This window comes from Lactuca serriola, chromosome 2 (assembly GCF_051521515.1).
Source record: "Lactuca serriola cultivar US96UC23 chromosome 2, Lser_US96UC23_V15, whole genome shotgun sequence".
Classification (NCBI taxonomy): Eukaryota; Viridiplantae; Streptophyta; class Magnoliopsida; order Asterales; family Asteraceae; genus Lactuca; species Lactuca serriola.
Window position 1 is genome coordinate 168,687,369 of NC_136409.1, and position 20,158 is coordinate 168,707,526.

The 20,158-nt window shown below is 32.7% G+C and overlaps 2 protein-coding genes across 4 annotated transcripts; both read right to left on the reverse strand.

Moving 5' to 3' along the window:
• Window positions 1-6,098: 6,098 nt before the first annotated feature.
• LOC145087344 (GTP-binding protein Era-like protein) lies at window positions 6,099-8,484 on the reverse strand. Its single transcript, XM_079025289.1, has 9 exons — window positions 8,023-8,484; window positions 7,695-7,840; window positions 7,471-7,611; window positions 7,269-7,382; window positions 7,075-7,200; window positions 6,886-6,984; window positions 6,686-6,787; window positions 6,522-6,602; window positions 6,099-6,375 (listed from the first exon to the last, which is right to left on the reverse strand). The coding sequence occupies exons 1-9, from the start codon at window positions 8,366-8,368 to the stop codon at window positions 6,289-6,291; spliced, it is 1,242 nt and encodes a 413-aa protein (XP_078881415.1). The 5' UTR covers window positions 8,369-8,484; the 3' UTR covers window positions 6,099-6,288.
• Window positions 8,485-14,139: 5,655 nt separating this feature from the next.
• LOC145087345 (uncharacterized) lies at window positions 14,140-16,442 on the reverse strand. 3 transcript variants are annotated; one of them, XM_079025290.1, is made up of 4 exons: window positions 16,284-16,442; window positions 15,076-15,670; window positions 14,592-14,999; window positions 14,140-14,522 (listed from the first exon to the last, which is right to left on the reverse strand). In XM_079025290.1, exons 2-4 carry the CDS (start codon window positions 15,632-15,634, stop codon window positions 14,362-14,364), a joined length of 1,128 nt encoding a protein of 375 aa, XP_078881416.1. In that variant the 5' UTR covers window positions 15,635-15,670; window positions 16,284-16,442; the 3' UTR covers window positions 14,140-14,361. The 3 variants fall into 3 exon arrangements, with proteins under 3 accessions (XP_078881416.1, XP_078881417.1, XP_078881419.1); XM_079025291.1 differs by lacking the exon at window positions 16,284-16,442 and adding an exon at window positions 16,126-16,240; XM_079025293.1 differs by lacking the exon at window positions 16,284-16,442 and adding an exon at window positions 15,756-15,878.
• Window positions 16,443-20,158: the final 3,716 nt, after the last annotated feature.

The following is a 20,158-nucleotide window of genomic DNA, read 5'->3' on the forward strand; positions in this document are numbered from 1 at the left end:
TATAATTACGTGCTATGTTGGGTTGAGGGGTTCATTAAATTGGAATGGAAAATATGATTACCCGATAAATAAAGTTCTTCATTTCGTATCATATTATTTGATGAATCCATTCCCATTTCTTGAAACAATTGTAACCGAAACTTAAATCACATAGAATGGACAAAAAGAAGAGATTTAAACGGTATATTTATTTTATATCTAAAAATATGTTGCAGATGAAACATAGGTAGATGAAATAGTTGGTGTGTGATCAAATAAAATGATGAGAGATAAGTGATGATAGAAAGGTGATGATAATTAGGTAAATAGATGATGATGAATATGTGATGTAAGATGAAAGGAGATACCATAACCTTAACCAGCAATGTGGCGATGTAGTTATCTACCAGAGTATAGATGGCGACCACGGACTATTCTAGACAACCGAGTGGAAACACCAGCAGGCCCATAACCTGTAGGTGATGAATTACGAGTTCAGTCGATGTTGTAACTACGTATTCATGCGATGATACTCTAACCCCTTACTATGAATTACGAGTTCAGACGATGTTGTAACTACATATTCATGGGATGTCACAAATTTCGCATGCCAAACCAATGGTCATAATTCATATCAGTGAGAATGATTCATTTTTTTGTAAAACCAAAATCAGATTGGAAGCTTTGATTTTTTATTTTGGAAAATGTTAAACCATTGGTTTTTTATTTCGGTTTTGGTTTTTTATTTTTTTAAATATATTTTCAGGGGTTTTTTTTTTTTAATTTCATAGATTTCTTCATCAACAAATGTTGCTACAATTTAACAAAAATAAATAATTTGCTAAAACATAATACAAAAGGAAGTTTGTTCACATTTAGTCATTGAACTTTTTAGAAGGAAACGAACTTTCGATTTTGTTCATATTTAGTCACTAAACTTTTTTTCGTTATCTATTTGCCATTGAACTATTGAAACTGTTCACATTTTACCCTTATGACCGGCAACAGCCGATCATAAGGGTAAAATGTGAACAGTTTCAATAGTTCAATGGCAAATAGATAACGAAAAAAAGTTTAGTGACTAAATGTGATAAAATTCGAAACTTCGTTGCCCTTTCAAGTCATTATCCCTATAAAAAGTTGTACCGTACAATCATATAAAACCTAAATTGTTATTTATAAAGAAAAAATGTTGTCTAAGACTCACTTCCTAATATTAATATATATTAATATTAATATATATGACTTAATCCATAAAATAAAATTGGTGTATAATGATTGAGATGCAATTTAAAAATAATAATAATAATAATCATGCTAGACTATTTTTTGAATAATAATTATAAAATCAGGTTACATGATAATAATATGTGAGTTATATGATAAAAAGTAAAATGACAAGATAAAAAAAACAATGATATATTTCTCATTTTTTACTTATATTTAACAGAAAGGTTAGCTACTAAAAAAACAATATATATATATATATATATATATATAGAGAGAGAGAGAGAGAGAGAGAGATAGAGATGTTCAAATGTTTTCAGTATCTATTGTGGGCATGTATGATTGATTCTGGACCAATCATTTTAGTTATTTTAAGAAAATAATTAATGCATATTAACAATTTAGTTATATATACAGGTCCATCCCAGAGGGTGGGCGATAGGGGCGACCGTCCAGGGCCCATCTTTTCAGGGCCGGTCCAATGATATTTGATCCCCATGACGAAAATGCTTAATGATGCCCTATGATTGTATTGATTGCCCATACAATCACAATGAAATCATTTTTGTAATTAAAAATACTAACATACATATATATACACATACACACCATGTATTAACAATTAAAACCAAAAAAAATAACAAATAGTAATAACTATAATGCCACTAAAGACATTAACCACTTCAGGTTATATTAAGATTTTAATACAATTATACTTTTTCTGAACAGCAGAGGCAAATATATAAACCAAAAAACCAACATGAAGTTGGAGGTCACAATACAAACTAACTAAAGCAACAAAAATAGAGGCAAAAAAAAAACAAATAACGTTTGCCAAAAGAAAAACTAAGCAACCATATTCAAAGACTCTAAAACAAGATGGGCAAAAGGGTCAGGCGATCCTTTCCAACACAGAGGGTAAAATTGACTTTTTTTTTGCTTTTGGTAAAAACACCTATACTTGTTCTAATGTAGTGACATAAGAACAAAGGAACACCATCTCTTAAATCTTGATAACAAATAAAATATTATGTGTCATTTATTGATTTTCCTTGCAGGAGTAATCTTCCATTTCGATCTTCAAAGTTTCATTCCATTCGTGAGAGCCTTCTTCTCGAAATTGAAGCAAACAACGAATTTCCCTTCAGCTATCACCATGAGAACCCACTCCAGATTATGACCCTTTGTTTCCTTGTTCCCTTGAAAAAACTCGTTCCAATTGATATCAATTGCTTGAACAAAAGAGGTGTACCAATTCACGATAAAAAAATTGGGATTAAAAATAAATCCAAAATCAGGAATTCGATTAAACTAGGAATGAGACAGAAGTTAACCTATAGATTCGAAATCTAACAAGAAATTCATGTTCACTAACGATTCCAGAAAATAAATAAGTATGTGTTTACAAAACCATAAAAAGAAAACAGGACTTACCAGTTGAAGGGATCAGAGAAGGAAACAACTACAGCTGGCGCCGGAGCCGGAGATCAGAATCTTGGAGCGGAGAAGGATCGACGATGTGAACGATGGTTATAATTATGACTGCTGGAATAATCGGATTTGAGTCGGGGGCAGTCGACAGAGTCTGCTTACGTGCAGCAGTCAGTCTCCTCGTTTCTTGAACCTACTTGAAGCAATGTCGTCTCTTCGTCTTCCAAATTTTGAAACTGGCGCTCTGTACCAGTTTTTCTTTTGCCGACTCCCCTTGGATCAAGACTTTGGCCTATAATAACTGGACCAGATTTGATGCCCCTGTCATTGTGATGCCCTGGGCAGTGGCCCAGCTCGCCCAACCCTTGGGCCGGCCCTGCATCTTTTATAGGGACTCAAATTTTTTATGGAAATTTTTATATTTAGAAGATAGTACAAATAATTTTCTTCCAATTATTGAGTTATTATAAAAAAACTTGATGAAATTTGTGTATTTTAAGGGCCTATTTTTTGCTCTCGCCCTGGACCCAAAATATGTTTGGAACGCCCTATATATATATATATATATATATATATATATATATATATATATATATATATATATATATATATATATATATATATCATGTTGACCATTCATATCAATTGGTCAAAATTTGAACAGTGTTTACCCAATGCCAACTATAAAGAACAATGTTTTAAAAACCGGTTTTTTAGTTGAATCGGTATGATGACCGGTTCCCGGTTTAACTGGTTCGACTGCCGGGTGAACCGGTTTCTATATTTTTCATGTTTTTAATTTTTTTTCTATTTTCCTAAACATATATACATATATAAATCATGAATTTGATGTTTATAAGTTCAAACATTAAAAATATACATAAAAATAAATTGTAGATGAATCCAAATACACTAAAATAACATATAACCATAAGTTTTAGTGTTTACATTAATCCATATACGTTAAAAAGAAAAATAAAATATAATACCGAAACAAAATATAGTTTTAGATGAATATAAACACATAAAAAAACTTTATAATATTTGTCATATGTTTTTATTTAGAGAAAAAATAAATAGATTTGAAAAAAATCACCAAAGTTTATTATGTAAATGATTTTTTTCATTGTTTTTATTCGGTTTAACCGGTTTATTTTGACCGGTTCAACCGGGTTTTTCTAAAACCGGCCGGTTCTATCCGGTTCAGAAATCAATGTAAAACCGGTGATAGTTGAACCGCTCCCTCCTCCGATTCCCGGTCCAAACGGTTCGACCGGCCGGTTCAAACACGGTTTTTAAAACACTGATAAAGAGTAAAACGATAACTTACTCTAATTAATACTTTAAGAAACAATTAATTTACAGAGTTAGACACTGTTTGGGTCGTTGGGTCCATTAGAAGATATACAATATCTTTCTCCTATATTCGTGGACACAATTGTCGGCTGTGTACTCGAACAAAGATCGCCGTACGAGTTCCGAATTCGTAATTAAAATGAAAATGAATGGCTCAGATCGTCTCTTCTTACCTTTAGACTTCAGTAGGGTCACACCGCCACAGTTATTGGCGCATTTTTCGCAACGCGGCAAGGCCTTACATGTTGTGGCCCACCACAATAAAAGCCCATTAAGAAACTCAATCCTATACAGTTACACTATCCAGCCTCATTTAATTTCAATAAAGCGCTTTAATTTTTCTGTAATTGCATTTAAAAGCTTTAATTGTGTTAGTATAATATGATAACGAAAGTGTTGTGTGGAACTGTGGAAGGTGTAGTCGTATCGGGCCTCTCAACTGTAAATGGTTTTTATTGATATTTAAAAAAAATAGTATATCATTAAAATTTTAAAGGGAAAATGACATAAAAGCCCTTAAGTTTTCACAAAAATGTCGGTTTTACTCTTAGACGTGTTTTATGTCCGGTAAAGCCCAAAGTTTTGTTTAATTTGTTCATTTTTACCCTTGTAGCCGGTTTTCAGGTAACTTACCGGTTACCTAATGTGATTAAAGCCCTTGAATTTTAAAAAATGTTTGGATTTACCCTTAAGTTTTTCAAAAATGTTCGGATTACCTTACATTGATTGTTGTTGTTGTTATTATTATTATTATTATTATTATTATTATTATTATTATTATTACATTTTTAATTGTATAAAGTTATTTTATACATACATTTTTAAATGTATAAAAATATTTTATACACACATTTTTAAATGTATAAAAATATTTTTACTAATATAAATATATTTTTAAAAATATATGTACTTGTATTTAGTATTAATATAAATTTGAAAACCCTAAATCTTCATCTATAATTGTTGAATCGAACAGAAAGAGCTTGATAAAGTAAAAAATGTCGTCAATGACTGATTTTGCAAAAACAAATGCTTCAGATCAATATAAAAACTGATGCATTTCATGATCTTTTTGTGAACTTACAACAATCATAAATGAAGTTTATACTCGTATTTGACATTTCGTTATCATTTTTTGAGATAAAAACAGTTAATGAATGATTTTAAGTTGATAATACTTAATTTTTACAGTGATCAAGTGTTTTTGTCGAGGTTTTTTTATACATTAAAAATGTAATAATAATAATAATAATAATAATAATAATAATAATAATAATAATGTATTAAAAACTATGAAATATTTTTATACATTTAAAAATGTGTATAAAATATTTTTATACAATTAATAATAATAATAATAATAATAATAATAATAATAATAATAATAATCAAAATAACAATCAAGGTAAGGGTAAATTCGAACATTATTGAAAAACTTAAGGGTAAATTCGAACATTTTTGAAAATTCAAGGGCTTTACTACTGGTTACCTGGAAACCGGCTACAAGGGTAAAAATAAACAAATTAAACAAAACTTCGGGCTTTACTGGACATAAAACACGTCCAAGGATAAAACCGATATTTTTATGAAAACTTAAGGGCTTTTATGTCATTTTCCCAATTTTAAAAGATAAAAAGAATAATATATTAACTTAAGTATAGTTTTATGTTATTAATATTATAGTACATGTTTTATTAATAATAATAATTGCGTTTGGTAAAGATATTATTAATACCAACTACGATTTCGATGTCAATACAAAGACCATTGAGCATTTACATATCAACAATCCTATTAGGTCTAAAGTCCAATTAAAATTTTACAATTGGTTTGGGCTTTAGATCAAATTAAGTAATACGTCAGGGAAAAAGATATTAGCATATTGCATATCTTTATATTTCAGTTTTTCACGTTTATGGTTTCAATTTTATGAAATCGGCAAAAATCAAAAGACAATCACCTATTTGTATATAGTTTGCTGATTTAACAAAAAGGTGGAAAATTTTACTAAAAGGCCGCATTTTTTTAATTAAGATATTGTACTCTAAAACTTTTACTAAATTGTGAAATCATACATTCAATTTTTTCTTATGAGAACATTACACTTAGAAAACAATACTGCGAGTGATTTTACCATCCTAACAAATTTTGCAATAATGAGTTACACTTACAAGTTACAAGCACAGGAAGAAGGAAATCAAAAAGACATATTTGCCCATACTATCATTTTCCTACATCTTAATGATCAAAATTTTCTATCTTCATTACAACAATAGTTTCATGTCATGTTTACAATCACAAAGCTTGAATTTTTCCCCCATATCCATAATACCTCAAAAGCCCTTCATCTTGTCTCCAATTCTCTTTCACCTTCACTTCCACCTGTTTTCATCACAACCATTCATTTCAAAATCCAAAATCTTGTTTTTTTTTTCCCAACAAACTAAATAAAAACCTTGAACAAAAAAATCATTTGTTGACATGATACAATAAACAAATCAAATTTAAATTTTTTATTGAAATAATACCTCCAAAAAAACTTTTTTTTGCAAGAAATCTTCAATGTCAAGTCTAGAAGCTGTTGCTAGAAGCTTTAGAGCCTTTCCATCCTGGTTAAATCATTAAAAAAAAAGATTAATACAAATAAATGTAATATTTTGCAAAAGAAATATTCATAAAAAAGGTCACATGCCTTCCCAATGAGGATGATTTTTTGGGTGTTTTTCTCAACAACTATTTCAACTTGAATGAAGTCTTTTGCATTAGGTCTAGTTTGGTAATTTATTACATTCACCTGCCAAACAAATAGATATAATCTCATATTATATATAAAAAAAGAAAAAAAAATTCTTGTAATTATATAATTCTTAGTTTAAAGTGGTGCAAATTTACTTGACATGCATAAGGAACTTCATTTCTGAATTGCATAAAGATCTTTTCTCTAACAATTTCACCTATGAAGAATCTTTCTGGATGCTCACTTGTTATATCCTGCATAAACACAAAGATTAATTCTTCAAATACAATTAATAATTAAAAGTGTGAAAGATAAATAGATAATAATTATTATTAGTAACATGCCTTGGGATAATATGCGGGTCCCAATGGAAGTTTGGATAGTATCCAATCCTTTACATCATCAATTCCATGACCATATTTGGCACTCACAGGTATCACTTCATCTACATCAGTAGATTTCTCATACCACTGAAAAATATAATTATTATAAGTATTAAAAAACATATGATTTGAAAATTTAAAAATACATTTCTTACCTCAAGTTTCTTTGCCATTTCACCAGGTTTAATGAGATCTCTCTTGTTTAAAACCAGTAACACAGGCACATTTTCTTTAAGCTCTCCTACTCCTTCTTGCAACATTTCATTGATCTAAATGCAAAAGCAACAAACACAAATGTTAATCAAAGGATATAAAAGTTTGACATGTGAAATCTTTCTTTTAGGAATCTGAATTTACATTTTGGGGTGTTTTGCATGCATCAACAACTACCAATACACAGTCTGCATTAATGGCAGCACTACGGACATTTTTCATCATCATTGTGTCTAATTTGTGCATCTTCTTCTCGATAACACCAGGTGTATCATATAATATCATCTGAAATGAAATCCGTTAAAGCATGAGATGATGAGAGAAACAACTTGATGAACAATTGAAGTGGAAATAGAATAGAATCAAACCTGATACTCTGGGGCAGAACATATACCAAGGATTCGATGTCTTGTTGTTTGAGGCTTATCTGTAACAATGGAGAGTTTTTGCCCAATCATCTGATTTGAAAGTGTACTTTTTCCAACATTTGGCTTGCCTACAACAGCTATATATCCTGTGAATTATACATAAATGTGTGAATCGTTTGTTTTTATACAGTATTTGGGAAATTGTGAGCTTTATTGAGGAAAAAACTAAGCTCGGTTGTACACAATCATCGATGATTACCTACCATCATCATCATCAATTTCTAAATTGAAGCAATACAATTATGAAAAACATTTTAAGGATACTGACCACTGCGATGGTTAGGGTCAGCAAGATAACCAAGCTCCTCCATCTCATAATCGTCTAGCATCGCCATGTTCCTATCTGGCTTCGAGCTCAACGACAGAATCGCAGGCGTTCCGTAACCATCCTCCTCCTCTTCGTCTGTTTCCACTTGTTCCTGTTCGAACCTGTTTCCACCGTGAGAAAACAGCAATTGCTTCGACGGAGAAGCAACGCTGGAAGAGGAGAAAGCGTGGAATTGAAATTGACGGCGGAGATTGTAGGGGAAGGCGGAGAGAGGAGATAGGTGGAGAGATAGGAGGAAGTGGGTGTTGGGAAGAGCTGGGGATATGGTTTGAAGGGCAAGCTCCATTAGTGGGGATTTTGTATGGGTTTATGAATTGTGGGAAGGAATCATTATCCCCATTGTTTCCTCGTTCCAGAGCGGTCTCTCCCACTGCTTATCTTCTTCTTTCCCTTCTGTTGATTCCTTCTAATTCTTTCAATAAACGACGACGTTCGAACCTTTTTTTTTGTATTATTTTGTTTCAGAAAATTAACTAAATTAACCCATGTAAATAAGAGAATTAATAATACTAACATTTTTTCCGAAAAATATAAAATAAGTAAATAACCAAGATATATAGAATGTCCCATTCCAGAGTTTGGAAGTAATAACACTAACCTTTTTTTTCGAAATATACAAAACAACCAATGCAATCAACCCATAAAAGTTGATATCATTTGTTGTTCTGCCACATGATGAATTCAGAAACAATCAAAGCCTGAACAGGCCCTTTATACATCCATCATCGGTGGAGTAGGTTGCACTTTATACAATCATTGTCAACGAAATAGGTTGCAGAGAACTATCGGGATTTAAACGGTCTTTTTGTGTAACATCCCAAAAGTCAGGATACAATTTTTAATTTTTCAAAACCAATCCAGAGACCATAAATGTTTACAAAACATTGTTTTCAAGAGTAATAATCAAAATCAGAGTATCCCCAAAATCCAAAATCATAAAGCCAGAAGGATGTGCACGATCATGCATTTGTTTTTCCCCAATCATCTGAAGTACCTGAAACTATAAAGTGAAACTGTAAGCCAAAACTTAATGAGTTCCCCTAAAGTACCACCACACAAAACATATAACTAAACAGATATTAGGTCTACAACCTCCTGGTTAAAAAACTCACCTCCCAGTCTGAAAAGGTAGCTAATCAACATGTTGCTCTGAATATAAACTTTACCGATCACCTTTGCAACAAACAGTGACCAAATATCAGTCCACAGCTCAGAATACCCAAAATACCCTTAGGTCAAACTTGGTCAAATCATGATCAAGGTAAAAAATAAAAGAAGTCAACCTAGCTGGTCGCCACATCGTGGCTACAAACCGACAAAACACGCGGGTATCGACCCAGTCGCCATGTCGTGGCAGTCTGAACCACGTCGTGGTGATGGGTCTGGGCAACTTAAGCCATCAGGTCATTTGTAACGACCCAATTTTCAAGGTCAAAAATTTCATTTTTGAATTAACGCATTTAATAAACATTTTACCAAAACATTGTCGATAAAACATTCCATTACAAAATCATAATGTTGTATTTCAAACCATAACATCATAAGTATTGAAAATCAAAGTACAGTCCCAAAAACTTCTTGTGGAAACATGCGTGTGTGTTTGATGCGCTGCTACACCGCCGACTCCTTCCCCTTCGACGAAGAGGTACCTGAAACCAAAACCAAAACTGTAAGCACAAAGCTTAGTGAGTTCCCCCATCATATCACATACCATACAATATCGTCGGTATCTTTTAACTGGTAACCTTCATCGGTATCTTTCAACTGGTAACCATCATCGGTATCTTTCAACCGGTAATCAACATCGGTATCTTTCAACCGTAACTGGGGACTATTTCACCCCCTACCACTAGCATACAATCAACAGATATAAGCATACAGTCAGGCATATCCAGGTAGTGTACCTACCCTTGGGTCCTAAGGACCACTGCCAGGGAAACTAATCCCTACCATACACATTACATACCATCCAGATAAACCTCATAACCATCACATAGACCAAGATAATTATCACAAAGACCATTATCTTTTAAATACCCCTTTTTGGTGGGTCAGCATTGTGGCCTTAGAACCACCCCTACTGGAAGGTAACTCACCTCAATGTCGTGCAATGTCTGAACTATCCTTGGCGCATAACTCGACTCCCTATGACTCCTCGATACATACACGACAACCTTCAAGTCAACACACATCACATACAACCCTAAACAGGGTCAATCCAAGTTCAGCCAAAGTCAACATTGGTCAAAGTCAACATTCAGTTGACCTGACTCGCCGAGTTGCCCTACCAACTCGTCGAGTCCATGCTTCTCTAATCCCACACAAACCCCCCGACTCCACTCGTCGAGTCTAGCAAAAACTCGACGGGTTCTCCTTCAATCATAACATCGGGACCATCTTCATCCGACTCGTCGAGTTCCTTCTTGAACTCGTCGAGTTCATCTCCATCTTAGGAACTTGTCCAGTCTATGACTCGCCGAGTTGTATGAACAACTCGTCGAGTCCATCTTCAAAGATTGGGAGATTGCTATGGACTCGCCAAGTCTGCTCATACCACTCGCCGAGTCCCATGGCTTCCAGGTCCCTTTTCGTGTCTAAACCCGCAAGGGACTTCCTTCCTAACACCTACCCATTCACAGAAAGGGTTTGGTGCACAATGGTCACCGACTCGTCGAGTGCCAAGAACAAATCGTCGAGTCCAACCTTGACCAATTCCATACAGTCGATTTAAATGAGGTCTAACACACCAAAACCATAGATCTGGCCTCCTAATGTCCATTTTATACGTAAAGTTCCAAACTTGATGCACATGCATGGGGTTTTTAGCTCAAAAATACATATAAAGTGTCCTGCAATGTGCATAGGGCTCTCATGGCCCTAAAGTTGGCACCTTTATGCCATGAGACCCCTCTTAAGGCCCAGATCTGAAGTCAAAACTCACTCAACACTTCCAAATCCGAAAAATGACTTAGAAATCCATAGAGATTCCAAGTTAAAGATGAATAAACACATAGATGAGTCAAGACAGGGGCATTATACTTTGAAGCTGCTGAAAATGAAATAAGATCTCCGGATCTACAAGCCCCGAATCGATTTCCAAGCTCCTTTCTTCCTTCCAAGCTCTTCAATCCACACAAGAACACCAAAATGGCCTTAACTCACACACAAACAGCTAAGGTTCGATATGAAGCTTTTAAGAGAGTGTTAGGGACAAGGGAGGTTGAGTTAAGTTGTTTATATAGGGTGCAAACCCTCAGATTTAGGGTTTCACTTATGCAGCACCTACTCGCCGAGTCAGTCTCCCGACTCGTCGAGTCGGTCACTTAAAATGTCCGCAACCACGTCCCTACTTGACGAGTTGATCCTCCAACTCGTCGAGTCCCATAGAAAAATACATATACTGAAGAAAACATACCAGGTGTTACATCATTTCCCTTTAACCACAAAAGCTCCAAAGCTTAGATCTGGTCCTCCCCATGATCTTGATGGATAAAGTTTCAAACTTTATCCCTCAAAACCCTTCAATAAGTCAGATTCCCAACTATAACCACTAATAGTAACTTAATACATCAAGACTCTCATTAAGCACCCAATCCTTAGAGTTGCACATCCAAAGTTTCTAGTTTCTAGAAAGATTTCATACTCCTAATAGGCCTTAAAAATCGTAGCTTTATGGTCTTGCATGTTCAATGCATCCCCTTTCCATTTTAGGTTAAAAATTTGAGTTTAAAGACCAAACTCCATGCAAGACATCAAAACTCAATAATAATTCAGATCCAAGACACAAAATGCTCTATTTGACCTGAAGATTCATAAAGTTGCAAAATTTATGAGATCTCACTACTTTAATCCATCAAAAGATGGAAAAAGGGGACAAAATCAAAATATGCTTGCTAAGTAACCACCACACCAAGAGCTTCTTTCTTCTTAAAAAATCACCAAAAAGCACCAAGAATGAACTCACAACTTCAATGGAGGATGGGGTTAGAGTTTCTGAGGTTGAGAGGAAGATAGATGTTGAAACCCTAGCTTAATGTTCTTTATATATGGTCCAAAGCCCGAAATTAGGGTTTACACTAAAACACCTACCACTTCATGGCGCCCCAAGACCACATCATGGCGGGTCATTTAAGTCCCGCGATTCTAAAACGTTCTGCCACGTCGTGGTGATGCTCCACCACGCCGTGGCCACCCAATTTAAAGTTAATACATAAAAAGTTGATTTATACCTTGACTGGATGTTGCACTTTATCACTCTATATATGCACGTCTTGTTTTTTTTTCACCTTTAATTCGAATTTTTACTTGAGTCGTATGTGTATGTGCAAACTGGATACTCATTTTGTGTTTTCTTTATGCTGGAAAATTTGTGTTTCGAAATGTGATATCATTCTTTCGAAAAGATTTTGAAATATGTTGAGGGAGAAAGGTTTAAGGATTATAGGGAATAAGGATCGAATATGAGATTCTTGTATTCTGTTGGTAAGTGGAAAAGTGTCATATGTAAAATGCTTTAATGGGGGCACATTTTACATTAAACCCTAGTGAAATGGTAAGGCATGATACTTTAAGTATAATTAAATAAATACCAATCGGACAAAAATGTACAATTAGTGCACTTAAAAACTAGGGTTTAATGTAAAAGTATCATATGTAAAGTGCTTTTTATTATCCGATACCATCTTAGTTTTTAATATTTATTTGTGTTGTTTATGCTTTCTTTCGATAATATAAACATAAAACTCGATTACATAAAAAGTAAACACTATGATACTCTTGAGACTATGAAATCTAAATTACAATTTGATTACAAAAACATAAAATGCAACGCATTTTCTGGCGTTAGTACTTGAGATTTAATGACTATCATTTGATTGAGTGTTTTGTATTCAAAGTTGGAAGAGAATGTACCATTTCCATTCCATATCCAGAGAGATACATCATCGACATGAAAAATTAATGAAATGGTAACAATGTGTAGATCTTAGTGATCACTATCATTATATCGCAACCATAAGTTATACTAGAACATTTCGATTTCCAAAGGGTGCAAGTCGTATTTTGTAAATTGACAATATCCTTCATATAATCATGTACTTCAACTATGATGTTCTCGATCGGGGTATTACTTTCAAGGTCTACACTTGAGCATTCTCATTCAAAGCACCATCTATGTGTAACATGTGATTTTATCATAAAATCTCATTGTAAAATATATTAGGATTACATTCGTTATTACGAGGTTTAGCATGCCAACGCTGTATTATGTCAAGAAAAAACCTTAATGAGCTTCGTTATCGATACATTTTTTTGTTCCGTGATAAGGTGCAAATGGCATTAGAGGTCAATCTATTATAATGCATGTTTGGGGAAGCACGCCCTTGCACATTTATTTTTGCCAAATAGCAATATTGTCAAGACACTCATGTTGACAAGGAATTACATGATGTAGCATGTCCAAACTTTCTTCTAAATCAGATGTTTTGTATGTTTTGCATGACAACCGCTTAACATGGTTTCTACTTTCTAAGCATTTCCTTTTGAGAGGGCATGTTTATTATGATTAGTGGTTGCAAGCAAGTTTCGAAACATCCAAATCTATAAATTATTGAATAATTATTCACTCAAACTGAAAATGCTAACCATTATTTGTATCGATTATCGAAAGGAATCTTACCATGCAACTGATAACAACAAATAAAAAATCAAACATCACAGTAACTATCTTTTAGGTTTTATGCAGAAAAGTCCCATTATTTTTGGAAAATTTATATAAAGTTTTAATTTTTTTGTTTAACAGAAAAGCCATATTATTTTGAGAAAATCATACGACCTGTTAAAAAAGACTTTTTCGTTAATTTAGGCAAAAAGTTGAATAATTGAGATTTTTCTGTTAAAAAAAATTTAAGACTTTATCAAAAAAAATTCCAAAATAATGAAAATTTTCTACTTAAAACCCTTATCTTTTTAACATGGGTAAGTAACTTTTCTACATAAAACTCATAGTGACAACATGATAATTTGGTTATTAATTTGCAATACCCAACTGACAACTGATTGTCAAACTGATTAAACTAAAAAACTCCACATAACTGAATCAAGTATTGCATGTTTATATAGAGCATGATATATGTAGAAGCCCAAGGGCACAAACTCATATGTAAACCATAAACCGTAAACCCTGTACTTATTCTAAAACAAAACTATATGTATTCACATCGTTATTCACATCGATGATTTCTTCACATTTCATAGCTTCTATAGCCTATACTATTCTCATCACTTACGAGAAGAATCAGAGTCTGTAGAAATCGAACCTTTTTCAATCGAAACATTTGACCACACCAAAGCAGCACTTCCAACTGTAACCACAGCAACAATCGAACCCCAAATCCACTTTTGTCTTCTCTTCCTTCTTTGCCTAACACTCCGCATTGTTTCTACACAACATAACACAAATCTTAAAATCATTTTCAAAAAAAGATAAAACAAAATTAAAAATTACTTACCCATAGATTCTTGATTCCTTTGAGACATTTCACGATTAACAGCTTCATAGTACTTTAATCTGTCCAACAACCTAGCAATCTCAAAGTTCTTGGAATCTAAAAGTAATTCCATTTCAGCTTCAACTTCGGCTTTACCGATTCCCCTACCGATGGAATCGGAAACAAATCGGATTACATGAACCTGATTGGATAAATCATCTGCTGATTGGTCTTCTTCCAAATTGGTGAGATTCAATCCAACAAGAGATAATTGTTCGCGTATTCTCCCCCATTGGTTTTTCATGTCATTTATTTTTTCTTCTGCTTGTTTCCTTTTCTCCATTTCCACTAGCAAACTCAGTTTCATTTCACGTAACTCGGTCTCAAAGTCGCTTCGAGAAGACTGTGATCCAATCTCAGATGACAATTCTGAAAGAAAGAAAAAAAAAATCAGATTCATGTTTCTTATCAACAAAATTTATGGTGTAAATGTAAGGAAAGTTACCTTCCCAAGCATCATAAAACTCAGAAGCTGAAGTGTTGACTCCATCTGTGCTGCTTCTAACACTCAATGAATCTTGAGGGTCGAAGAAATCATCTGTCTCGTTGTCTTGTTCCAAGTTAGGGTTTGAAATTGAATTATCCTGTTCAACTGCTGGATCATTACTGATATCAATATCATCTGTGCCATTGATCTTCTCATCAATGGTCTCACTCGTTTTTGCATCAAGTAGAGCAGCATCTTTCTCAGAGAATGTTTTGAGAAGACGGGGCCCACGTCCCTTGTGGTTAACTATATATGGTGATGGAGTGAAAGATGATGGAGAATCTGGAATTAAAGGGAGTGGAGTTGGGTCAGGGGTAGCATACAGAGCAGGTGAAATCTGTGTCCAGTGATGCTTTCTTTCTTTGGTTTCTGTGCTGTTGTTTGAATCTGGTTGTTTATCAGTGTCATTGACTTGGTTCCCCTGTTTTGAATCACTTCCATTTTTCCCGGCTGCCATGGATTTTGAAGCTTTTGGTTCTATTAAGCTATGTAAAGCTATTGTTGTGAACGTAGGCATCGCAACATCAAAAGATCCCTATAGCTTCAAGCTTATCTATTCAATCAACCATCAAACAAACGAATTTAAAATTAGTAGCAATTCAGATGAATCAAGAACAGTTACGAACACAAAAATAGACCTAAATCTGATAATTTCCTCAGTATCTGGCCACCAAACACAATTTATAATTAAAATTTCATCGCCTGTCAACAACTTTACTCTAATTTCATTCTCAGCGCTTTGAATTTCAACATTTTATTGATAATTTTGCACTCCGTTGAGTAACACGTGCAGAACTACCTGATTATTATGTAAAACGTGCATCGAATCTATACAGATAATATGTACGCCTAATCGAGCAATGAAAATACACAATCGAGAAATTCATTCGCAGATACTATAGTTGAACCCCTAGTAAATTCCCAAACTGTATAATTCAAACACAAAGCCATACGTTTTCAGCTTCTATAACAGTATTTATCAGAAATTCAAATCTTCAACATACTTACATATTGGAATCAAGAGTCAAACATAAAATATAAACATAAACACTTGATTCGTGCCAGAAGTGAGCATAAATGATTTGCTAATTGATATATGCAAACTTACAGGCATGTATCTGTATATAAATAATATGTATAAATCAGTAAGCATGAAAGAGTTGTACCTTAAGGAGGGAATTAAAGCGGAGGGAACGGAAGGTGCAACAAGAAACGAAGAAGACGAAATCGACGATCGGCTTACAAGATTCCATTCGCCTCCCTGGCTTGTGGAGAAAGTCGAGAAGAATCGTTCAGTTTCTTTATTGGTTGCTGGCTATCGTACGCGCCACGTATCACGCTAAAGTATACCGGTTTGTACTAGATATTTACAATTAGCTCCCTTATATTTTGGCTTAGAGACATTTCATGTCCCTTAACTTGCATATTTTGCACTTGATCGTCACCTAGGTTTGGAGTTTTTTATGCCCCTTGCTCTCATCATCTATCTATTCAAATTTAAGATGAAAGTGTTTGCTTATAAATTAGATAGTTTTGATTTAAGTGCTTTTGTGTTCTTGACTTTGGAAAGAAAAGAATACAAGAAAAAGAGGGAAAATAATAATTTGATATTTTTTAGTTCTATTCAGTTGGTAATCAGAAAAAATTAATCCTAATAAAAGCATATTATACATGTCTCATAAACTGAGATCCAAAATAATCACATAATATATCTAAATAGGATCTTCTCACAAATGAAAAACATATGACATACCTAATGGTATAAAGTGTAAACCCCAATGATTGTACACGATGGTCATCAAGATGTACAAGATGGTAAGAAAGGGGTTCAACTTAAAATTTAAAATGGTAAAAAAAATATAGAATAAACCAGTAACTTGTTACCTCCTATAAATCTGACATTATATATAAGGTTGTTAATGTCAAAAATGTTCCTTGTTGAACACAATGATGCCAATTTGCCATTAAAAGAGTTACAAAATTGTAACAATAAAACTAAGGAATTGATGGAGCCTAAAAGGTTGGTATATTACATTTATCTAATGAAATTTAATTTAGCATATCTTTAACGATTAAATCACCAATACTTTTGTAACAAAAGAAAAAAAATATTTCCCAAAATATGTTATAAAAATAACATTGAAATATTATGATTTTTATTATAATAATCCTACAAGTTGTATCATAATGGGGAGTCTTATTTATTTTTTGTTTTTTTTACCTATTTTCATTTCTTCTAGAAAAATGTTCATTTCTCCAAAACAAATGACTCAAGATTCAGGGGCACTCTATATGACAGATGATGTGTTGGTAGACAATCATATGCATCCCTTATTTGCAAAATGTGTGAAAGATTTTGTTCTTTGCATTTATAAGGACTTATAGTTCATCTTAAAAGTTGGAGGACCTACAATGGATTAGACCGAAGCAAAGATGTACAAAGTGTAACTTCATCGATAAATAAAATAAGTGATGCCCGCCTCCCGAGGCATGGTGGTGATAAGATTCAGATTCCGCTCGGTATCTCATGGACGTTGATAGCAACCGAGGGGCGGACCCAACCATAGTTTGGATTTTGGTTTGTCGTGAAATTGAAATAGTTTGGTTTTGATTTTGTGCATTTCGGATTTATTGGATTAGCAACCCAATCGAATAACCCAAATTAAAATTCAAAGTTAATATAATAGATTAATAGTTGTTTTTAATGTAATATGTAATATTTGTTCAATAGGGAATTTTATAGTCTTTTTAGTATCAAAATATTACATTTACTGAAGACTAATTTTCACATATCACATCATCACTCATAATTTTTGAAATACAGGATTTGCTTAAATTCTTATAGTTAACATTTTTAAACATATTTTATCAAGCAAATAGCAAACTGTTTATGGTATATCTAATCTAATAAATAATTTTTTTTTATCACATGTCATATTTTCCTTTTTGACACAAATCATTTTGTGAGAAGTTTATAATTCTTATTTTTTATTTTTCATTTTTTGAGGATTTTTATTTATTTAAAATAAAATTCCATAAAATTCTAACATATACTATAAAGAAAAAGAATCATTATATTAATTTGATAATAAAATTTTATAAATGTTTTAATGGATTTAATTTTTTTTATAAATGTTTCAGAAGATTACATTTTGTTATGCAAAAGTATTATTTTATAAAATATTTAATGTTTATATATTAATATTAAATTTTTTAATTTTAATAAACCTATTTAATATACATGTCTTAGCTTAAATTATATAAACAAATATTGCTCGTTACAAATTATAAGACATGCCAACGACATGAGTTGTTCCCTCTTGCCATTTTTCAATTATCTTTGATCAAAGAAATAAATTTTATATTTAAAAAGTTTAGAATTTCGTTGTGAACAAACAACTAAACCTCTTATATTAGTAAGCATCTTTTAAAATAGAATACTGGCTATAAAATATAGTTGTATTTTAATATTTAAAGATATTAATTATATACAATATTTCAAGAAAATGGAAAAAAAAAGTGATGGTGGATAAAAGATAAATTAGTCATTTAAATGCAAATAATTAAAAATAAAGACAAAACGCAAAAAAGTCACTATATGATCATAAAATATCGATTTTGTTTTTTTTTTCCTTCAATTATGTCATTTTATTTACAATTTTATTGCATTTTCAACCAATTGACCGATTTAGGAGATGTTCTTGTGGTTTAGAAGCTCGATTTATATATCAAATAAATGAAGGTCGATCTAACAGTTCGAACTCACTTACAAATCTGCAAAAAACATATAGTCACCCTTTCAAGAGATGATATTGTAGTTTAGAAATTTGATTTGTACAACTAATGAAGACCCTTACAAGGTCGATCTAAAACCCTACTTTTTGACTTATCGGTTAGTTATGGCGCGTCAAACACAATATTAATTGTTACATGACTAAAAGCAATACAAAACCTCTCATATGGCCCAAAATCGAGAAAAGATTTATGTACATGTAAATAATTACATATCATAATCATATAGGCAATTTGTAATTTACTCTATTTCAAAAGTTCATTGGTTTTGGATTTCTTAATTTTGATAGTTATACAAATTAGGGATGAGATTTAAAACCAAAATGGAACCGAAACCATTAGAACTGGTTCTGGTTCCGGGTTTAAAGAATAACTTTATATGGGTTCCAGGTAACTTAGGTCCATCGGGTCAGCGTAAATCGGGTTTAAGAATTGGAACTAGTGTTAGGAACTGGAACCACTTTTAGGGGTTGAAACCGGTTTCAGTGAAAAGTTTAGAACATGCATATCTCATTCGTTTCAAGTCGGATTGACATTCGATTTTTTCCAACATGTAGTTTAGAGTTTGTACATCATTTTAGACTATAAATTTAACATTTTTAATTTTATATTCATTGAGTTACAGTCCTCCAAAGTCGAGATATCAAAGCTGAAAGCTTTTAGTTTTTCAACTTTTTTGTATTCAGTGAAAATTTTAAAACATGCATATCTAATTTGTTTGAAGTCGGATTGACATGTGATTTTTTCTAACTTGTAGTTTGGAGTTTGTAGATGGGTTTAGACTATAATTTTGTCAGTTTTGATTTTATATTCAATGACTTACAATCCCCAGAAGACAGGATATCAAAGCTGAAAATTTTCAACTTTTCAGCTATTTGTTTTTGTACTTTGTATTATGTGAAAATGTTAAAACATGCATATCTCATTCATTTAAAGTCTGATTGACATGCGGTTTTTTCCAGAGTGAATTTTAGAGTTTGTACATGATTTTAGACTATAACTTTGTCAATTTTGGTTTCATATTCAATGAGTTACAGTCCCCCGAAGTTGGGATATCAATATGAAAATTTTCAAAGTTCAACCCACTAAGTAGTAAGCAATTACCTAAAAATTCCGGTTGTTCCGGTTCTAATATCACTTTATCCGGTTCTGTAACGCCCCGATTCTCAGGTATCGATTTTATAAGTATTTTCTTGATTTCAAAGTCTACTCGACGAGTTGGTTGCCCTACTCGTCGAGTAGCAGCGGG

Excerpts from the sequence above, each read along its gene's own strand:
- LOC145087345 (XM_079025290.1), bottom strand. The coding sequence starts at position 15,634 with ATGCCTACGTTCACAACAATAGCTTTACATAGCTTAATAGAACCAAAA. Across the intron at positions 15,000-15,075 it reads GTTTTATGATGCTTGGGAAG|AATTGTCATCTGAGATTGGA; the intron begins GTAACTTTCCTT and ends TCTTTCTTTCAG. Across the intron at positions 14,523-14,591 it reads AAGGAATCAAGAATCTATGG|AAACAATGCGGAGTGTTAGG; the intron begins GTAAGTAATTTT and ends TATGTTGTGTAG.
- LOC145087344 (XM_079025289.1), bottom strand. The coding sequence starts at position 8,368 with ATGGAGCTTGCCCTTCAAACCATATCCCCAGCTCTTCCCAACACCCAC. Across the intron at positions 7,612-7,694 it reads GTTCTGCCCCAGAGTATCAG|ATGATATTATATGATACACC; the intron begins GTTTGATTCTAT and ends ATTTCATTTCAG. Across the intron at positions 6,985-7,074 it reads GACCCGCATATTATCCCAAG|GATATAACAAGTGAGCATCC; the intron begins GCATGTTACTAA and ends GTGTTTATGCAG.